Source organism: Triticum aestivum, chromosome 7B (genome assembly GCF_018294505.1).
Source record: "Triticum aestivum cultivar Chinese Spring chromosome 7B, IWGSC CS RefSeq v2.1, whole genome shotgun sequence".
Taxonomy (NCBI): domain Eukaryota; kingdom Viridiplantae; phylum Streptophyta; class Magnoliopsida; order Poales; family Poaceae; genus Triticum; species Triticum aestivum.
In genome coordinates, this window is record NC_057813.1 from 41,748,987 (window position 1) to 41,757,592 (window position 8,606).

General features: G+C 45.6%; 1 protein-coding gene across 1 annotated transcript; it reads right to left on the minus strand.

The window, feature by feature from the left end:
- Nucleotides 1-2,769: 2,769 nt before the first annotated feature.
- On the minus strand, nt 2,770-3,189 carry LOC123162890 (ethylene-responsive transcription factor ERF071-like). The gene has a single exon (XM_044580646.1). The coding sequence runs from the start codon at nt 3,187-3,189 to the stop codon at nt 2,770-2,772; it is 420 nt and encodes a 139-aa protein (XP_044436581.1).
- Nucleotides 3,190-8,606: the final 5,417 nt, after the last annotated feature.

The following is an 8,606-nucleotide window of genomic DNA, read 5'->3' on the forward strand; positions in this document are numbered from 1 at the left end:
GATGCCCATGCGTTGCACGGAACATCAAGATGCATTTGTATGAGTAGTTTCTCTTGTGGGGGGAAAGGATGAACGAGGGAAGGCCGGATTTGCAAATTGTGGAGAGGGGTGTGGGTATCTTTTTGCAAAACTGCCATAGTTTCCTTCCTATCCGTCAGATATAGATCGGACGGGCTATATTGCAGGATGGTAGGCACCCATCATCACCGACAATGCTTTTTATAAGAGTAGGGATAAAAACAGAGTTGGTGATGATGGTGGGCCTGCCATCCCGCAATGTAGGTCATCCTATTTATATCTGACGGATAGGAAGAAAAATATGGCAATTTACCCGCACTCATCACCACATTTGCAGATCAGGCCTTCCCTCGTTCATCCTTTTCTCCCACAAGATCTTGATGTTCCGTGCAATGCACGGGCATCTTGCTAGTAAGAGTAGAAATTAGACATATACCACTTCTCGAATCTTGAAACCAATAACATTCCTCCCTTATCACATCAAAACTGCCAAAGGAATATATTTTGAGTGAAACATAACATATTTTTAGTGATATACGTATTTCAAAACTAGACTTTTTTCTATCAAATTGGTGAATATATATTATTCTACTTTGATCGTGTGGCGATGCATTGGCACATTGCTAGTAGTTATTATAATTTTTTGGACACTAGACAAACGGTGGAGTACATATACAAAGAGAAGAGGTGCACGCACGCAGTCGGCCTCTTGTTGTCTCGCGCACATAGTGTTACGTAAAGGCGACATTAACAAATATACCCTGAAACCCTAGGTGCACGATTGCTGCATTGGCGGGTACCGGGTACGTGGTGGAGCACCTTTGTGGGAATAGTGAGCTCGTGTGATAATTTGATCCATAGGAGTTGATGGTCGGGACCACAGGTGAATGAATTGGAGGCGGTGGCTCGCCATTTGCCACAGATCGAGTAGCCACGTTTAAAATATCATATTTTTAGTGGGGTTAAGAGTTCCAATTTTCAATGGCGCGTTATAAGTACTAAGTAGTTTTTAGAATGATTGGTATGGAGCGAAAATGGAATTCATAGTACTTCGTACCTCCTTGGCATATGGGTGTATGGGTTTATGTTGTGAGATGTTGAACCTGGTAGTTCTAGGGCAAATACTATGGTTTAGATTTAGATGTTGGTTTTCAGTAATGAAAATCGGAAGGGGAAACCCTTCTTTGATTTTAAAAAAACTACTACCTCCATTCTGGTTACTAGTCCCCATCGTATTTTGGGTCAAAATTTTTCCACGAATTTTACTTGTAAAATGTGAATGCGAAACGAGATTTTGTTATACCCAAACAGAAAAAGGAATGGAGGGGGTGATTGCTCTGACACAGACGCGGCCTCTCATAGCGCAGGCATTGAACCGGGGCGCCGGCCAAGAGGGCCCCACTCGCTGCAGGCCCGGCTGAGCACGCCTCCTCGCCACGTGCAACCAGCTTAAGACTGCTTCGTTTGTTATTGTTTGGAAAGTAATTGTTGTTATTACATGACCCAAAATTTTTTTTGTGCCACATCGATAGATGCACGGACATCACAACAGGCATGCTGACTAGATAAACATTTGAACCTAGCTATTATGAAGGAAATTTTGTATTGACAACAATTTTAGATAGCAGGAGACGCCTAGCCTGCTCTGCCTCTGCTAGCTTATTTCTGGCTTCTTCCATCTCTTCTTTGGCTTGGGTGAAGAGAGCATCTGATTGCTCTTTCCGCTTCTTCAGGAACTCATCTACATTCAAAAGGGCTGTTGCATGCTTTCTTTCAGCCTTTACTAGAGCCACGAGGACACGAACAGCTGACGACTCCACCTGGCTTGTGTGTAATCCAGCATCATCTAGGAATTTTCACCTTGTGTCTAATCCAGCATCATTAGGGAACTGGCACCTTGTGTGTAATCCAACCTCATTTTGGAAGCATGATCTCGAGGTTGACCATACTTCCGTCCTCGCAGGAACTGCATCCTGACATGAAGTTACTTCTTTTTTAGATCAATACTCAGAGCAACCCAGATCCATTTAGTATAAGCCAGATAAACAGAACTCGGAGAAGTGAATTCGAAAGGAAAAATAAATAAAAACAAGCTACAATGTGAGAACACCCACTTCCTACATCAAGCTAAAAAAGAAAGCATTAGGATGATTAAGACTCTTCTTATTACACATCAAAGAACACCAGGCTTAAGAGAAACAGAAACTACAACATATACACATCGAAGAACACGAGGCTAAATGAAAGTAATTGAAAGCATGTTATTTACCAAAGCTCGTTTTACAGGTTCGGTGCAGCTCCTCTTTAACTTTCCACGCTCCTTGAAGATGTCCTCAATATCCTGTGTTTGGTCTTCATTGCTACTCTGCATGTTCGCACTAGTGGTTTTAAAATCTCAACATGACAAGAAAAATATATTACTAGTAATACTCGCGCATCTTGTGGGCAACATTAAAGCACTCATCTGCCATCTTAGAGCATCTCCAACAGAATCGCAACGCGCGGCGCTTTAAAAAAGTGTTTACAGTACTGAGATCGAGAAGTAGATAGACTAGAGAGTAGAGGATAGTTCTCAGCATTGATAGATAAAAAAATAGATTATTCAACTACTCCTCGTCGTCCGACTCCTCCTCGGTGATATCCTCCTCCGACGTCTGACTTTAGGCGTGAAGATACCGATCATCGTCGGATTCCCCTCATGTTGAATTGAGTGTCCTCTTTTCGCCTATGCTTGTCCTCGTGATAGGTGGCTCACTCCGCCCTCCTATTATCCCTCTCCGCCCTCCTTTGCGCGTAGAACTCGTGCTTGTTGATGATGTCCTGCGGGAAGTGTTGGCGCCACAGCACCATGGCTTCCTCATCCATCTCGGCGATGTCGAGACGGTGCTCCCTCTTCTGGTTGTCACGACGATCCTCGTTGGTGCTAAGAAGCGGCAGAGGCACGAGCTCCTGCGCCCACTCCCACGTCGGCACATTGGGGAAGTTCAATGTTCTATGAGGCCACTGGAGGCGCCAGGCCGCCACGTCGTACGCGCGGGCGGCCTCGTTGGCGGTGTCGAAATTGCTGAGGCCGAGGTGCATCCCGCGGAACCGGATCTCGACGGAGAAGCCGCCGGAGGGGTGCGCGCGGACGCCGCGGTATCCCCAAGTTTCCCAGTGATGCGGTGGCATGGTGGCGCAGCGGCGGCGAGGCGAGAAAGAGCGGGGAGAGAGCGGTGGCGAGGCAAAGAGCGGGGAGAGAGCGGTGGCAAGGCATAGAGCGGTGGGAGGGTGCGCCGGACGCCGCGCGCCAAAACTAGCACAGCACGATACAGGAGCGACGCACAATTACAAGCTGATATTCTGTTGGACAATGGAGGCTATAACCAAATATTTTACGGGAACAATAGCACCCAGGAAATTTGAAGGGTAGGTATGAACAAAATTGGAACTGCACACGTACTGCTAGTGATTCAATACACACATTACCAATCGAGGAGGAGAACGATGGTTGCGGCGGCCTCTGCGAGTCATGGTCAGCAACGGGAGTCAGTTCATTGTCCACGACGGTGGTGCTTCCGCGCTTGGCGTCGGCTTCCGGGAAGCAGATCCGACACTGTGGAAGATGATGCCAGGGAAGAGGCTCCGTGTACAACGACGACGGTGGACCGGCTACAGTGCAGCGTACGAGGTCCTCGATGAGGCAGATGCGCTGCGGTGGACGAGTGCGCCGATGTAATGGGGATGAGCACAAAGGTTGCGGTGCCGTGGAGAAGTCTATTTTGCGGTGGGGATAGAAAATGGGGAGTATTCAGGTGTACTACTCTGGGTGCCGGGGTGGGGTTGGCTGGGTAGGGTGAACCTGAATTTATGAAAACAGCCCCCTACCAAGCATCATCCCTAGGCCTGTTCCGATGGCTATGATGGTAACTTCCCACTGCTCAAATCAGGGTCGCGGGAGATTTTCCCGCCGACCTCAAAATTTTGTGACACTGAACTCCCCTGTGTGGCGTGTTGAGTGATTCGGCTAAGGGGGCGTTTGGTTCGAGGGGCTTTTTTGTGTTGGGACTAAAAAAAGTCCCTAGCAAACCAAACAGGGGGGGGGGGGGGACTTTTTGCTAAAAGTACTTACAAGCACCTCCTTGAGAGTCTTTTTCAAAAAGTCCTAGGGACTAGAAAAAGTCCTAGGACTAGAGAACCAAACACCACCTAATCAACTAGCGAGTAGTACTAGTAAACTCTGCATATTAGGTTTGACCGAAGTCAAACTTCCTAAAGTTTGACAAAGTTTATAGAAAAATATAAACATTTACCATAACAAATATGTATGATGTGAAAGTACATTCAGTAATGAATCTAATGGTATTTATTTGTTATTGTATATGTTAATATTTTTTGTTATAAGCTTTCTGAGAGTTTACAAAACTTGACTTTGACCAATGCTAATACGCGGACTTAAATAAAAACGGAGGGAGTACACATTTGTTTTATTAGTTTGTAGTGAACTAATCATTTGTTGAAATTGTGAAATAAATATATTAGGCTATACAATTCAATAGTTACAATCATTGTCGAATCCCAAGATGTATACAAGGTCTATAGTACTTCACAACATGCTCAAACTCACATAATCCTAGTCAAATGAGAATCTAAATGCATTTCATAGTTATTACTTTGTAGGATGCAACAAAACCAACCATAACTCTACATCAGCCATTATAGAAAGAACATTTTGAACATATCCCAATGTGTGAATGAAACATGCAGAGAGAGCTTGCGAATATGGAGCAGATAGGGCGGGAAAGATTGTATGTATGTGGACGAGAGAGTAGGAGACAACCTAACAAGACAAGGGGAGAGAGATAGAGAGAGAAAGAGAGAGGAAGAAGTTAGGTCTGTGAGAAAGATGGAGACATGTAATATACGTGAGATGCGTGTGCATCCGGGTTCTGTATACATGGAAGGAGAAGAGACAGCATGTTTGGTGAGAGAGATGGAAAAACATGGACGAGAGGGGAAGGATCTCACGGGTTGAGGGATTGATAATTTTGTGCGGGGGAGAGAGGGATTGGTAATGTTGTGTGTGTGTGAGAGAGAGAGGGTGGGGGAGGAGTCAGTCAGCCGTCGTCACATCATCCTGCTTCCAAATGGCCCTGCATTCTCTAGCGTGGTGTGGTCGCCGTCTTTGATCTCCTCGATGCCCTCTTTGAAGATTGAGGTGTTGTGCATGTTGGCGTGCAAAGAATCACAAGCGAGAGTGATTGCCGTATAACCTTGGATTGTGATGAATTGTGTGCTCGGGGGAGGGTGTGTGTGTGTGTGTGTGTGTGTGTTGTGCTGTGCTATGTGTGTGTGTGTGTGTGTGTTTGTGTGTGTGTCAGATATTGAGAGAAAACAAACCTAAGGATAGAAATGGGTATTCACGAAGAGATTGTGCGGGCCTTGAGGTGGGCAGGGGCCGGGTGAGGGTGTCAAAACGTGCGCGTTGATGCATGTGTTACATGCGATCGTGTGAGGGATGGACGAATCGAGAGAGATGGTTGTTGTGTTACGGATGCTACTCTCTCCTCTCCCTCTCTCTCTCTCTCTCTCTCTCTCTCTCTCTCACACACACACACACACACAAGTAAACTAGAAGACCGTTCCCTCATGTATACACAACGTATCAACATCTGTCTATGTCTCACTCATGCATGATCATTTGCACATTCACACCTCTCTATGTCGGTATCACACTCACGCCGTCTCCACATTGCCCTTCCACCACAACACACATATGGACACATACACACGTTCTCTCTCAGTGAGACACACAAAATCAGTATTAAAAAAAACTAGGGCGCACCTAAAACGTCCAAATCCAAATAAACACGAACTGGAGCTAAATTCAAATATATGGAAATATTGCAGCATCAAGAACTTTTCCAGGAAAAAAAGTTGAGTAATATTCGGGGATTGTTTTCACACACACAAAAAGGTTCGGTGGATGTCCTTCGAGCGCGACATGGTGACGCACCGTTCGATCGACCGCCCGGCTGCGGTTCACAAGCTTGCACAGAATTCCGTATCGTGGCTGCGGTAAACTAATAAAAGTGTTGCGTAAGTATAATTTTTATGTGTACTAGTACAGTTTTCTTTTAAGTTTGACCAACCTTATATAAAACTAAAGTAAGCTCACATACGCGCACTCATCAATATGCCGCTGCCGCCGTTGCACATGCCGGTGCCCGCCTGCTCCAGCCAACGATTTCTCGCCCATCACCGCCGTGTCACTGCCATCCCTGTGCCATGAAGTCAAAGGCTTGCCTGCTCACATCGTCTGCAGTCCCTCCTCGCGATGCCGCCACGCTGCCAAGCACTTGAGCAGCTGTGGAGCCACGTCTATTCACGCAGCGTATGAAGAGGAGGATGAGCGCGTGCTCCAGCACACCGGCGAGGAGGAACTAGCGTGTCATTGTCGTCTCCGCCCGCGCGGAGGAGGCGCGCATGGTGGCTGTCGCGGCGGAAGCCGGTCGCGCGTGCGTTGAGCCCGCAAACCGGGTGCGGACGCAGAATCTACCTTTGAGACCTTGAATGCCATGTGGATCCTGCAATCTGAAGGAGCAATTTGGGTCAGTCGACTCTTGTGAGCCGTTTGATGCCAAATGGATGGCTAGAAGGGCTTCTTCCACCTCTTCTGCCGTCTTCTTCTTTCGCTCGATCGAACTTCTTTCACAAATTGACTGACCCAAATTATACCACTAGTACGAACGTATTAAGTACAGTAGGAACACGACGATATGAGCAGTAGTACCAACTACAAGAAGAACATTAGTAAGACATAGTACTAGTACTACTGTACGTACTAAAGAGTTCAAATAACGAGAAAGAACATAAACATAGTTCTGCTGGGGCCTCAGCAAAACACACCCTTGAAAATAAACTAAGGAACTAGTCCGCTTGACACTGCAGTAGAACCAGCATGAGCGACGACACTACCACCTACTCGGAGTCCGAGTCCATGTCCTCGACTTTGTCCTCGTCCCTGTTCCTCTTCCTCTTCGCCGATGCTTCTTTGCTTGAACCGGACACTGGGCTCTGCTTCTTCATCCAACCCTTGTAGATATTTAAACAAAGGTAGGCATCCATTGCTACGTACATGATGTGATCTTCATCTAATGTCTTTGATTCCCATGCATGATGAAACTCATGATGGGGTTTCTTCAGTTTAGCATACGAAGGATCAATCATGGCTACTGCCAGGGTTAGCATTGAAGGTTGAGAGGAGGATACCGGCCTTGCCTTCTGGAGATCGAAGGGCTGGCCTACAACGAGACCTATCCGACATAGGACATCATTGTCGTTCCTAAAGCCTACAGTAACGAATTTCACTATTTTGTCCTTGAGGAAGTTCTTAAAATCCTGGCACTCAACGTCGGCATGCCATATGTGGTAGACCAAGCAAACGTTATGTACGCAAACCTGGATCACGGAGGGCTTCTTCCTCTCTGCCTCCTTTAGAATCTTCTCTCTTTCCAGGACTGTGGTGTACTCAACATCTAGCCTAGCGACCCACTCATCCGTTGAACTGTTGAACATGCGTAAGAAACGAGCAAGGCATGCCTTCACCATCGCGGATCCACATGTGTAGATGACGATGAACTCATCGCTGGTGATGGCTCTAACCTGGTACTCCCTTCACCATCGCCCTTTGAGACTTCGACCGGCTATAGATGAGCAAAATGTTTTTGCCCACTCCGCATGCCTGATACTCCCTCTGGTCCTTTTTACTCCGGTCAACCGTTTGCAAAGTGTTTGACCAAATTTATACTAAAAATATCAATATCTACAATACTGATTATAATGAGTATAAGAACTACGTTTTACAATGAGTGTAAAAATATTGATTTGACATTGTGAATGTTGATACATTTTTCTATAAGTTTGGTCAAAGTAGAGGTACATTGACTTTAGACAAAACTTAAATGCACAATGCAGACTAGTTCCTCCATCCAGGTGCGTGCCATGTTCTATCTTGTCATCACAACAAGGTTAGCTATTAGAGTACTACTACCTCCCTTCTAGTTTAAAGGGCTCGATTCAAAAAAATCTCCTACTCTTAGCAAGATAGCAGAGGCGGTGGAATAGTTTTTGAAGTCTGCAATAGTACTCAACTAATGCTATCATTCTTCACAAAAAAATGTGTTTACCAATGCATGCATGAACACTAGTTACTCTAACCCCCCTCTCCTCTTTAATTCTTTGCCACATCAGCATGTTTGCTATTCCCGTGCGCATGAGGCTAGTTGTAGTGGTAGTATCATAGGTAGTATCATGCATGTCAACTAGGCAATTTTGATGAGGTGTCATAAAATTAAATGGAGAAAAAGAGGGTTGAGTATCATATCATGATACTGTATCATAATAAATGCTATACTACTATGTGTCATGCATGGTAATAAATAAAGTACTACATGATACTAGTATATGATACTATGCATTAGGGAGGTAGTATCATATGCATGATATTAGTATATGATACTCCCAGCTAAGATACGACCATTATGGCCAGCCTTAATCATCGCATGCAATAATTTAGTGCACCTTGAAATATGAACATGTGTAGGGCG

Bases quoted from the DNA above. Each gene is read 5' to 3' on its own strand.
- LOC123162890 (XM_044580646.1), bottom strand. From the start codon at position 3,189: ATGCCACCGCATCACTGGGAAACTTGGGGATACCGCGGCGTCCGCGCG.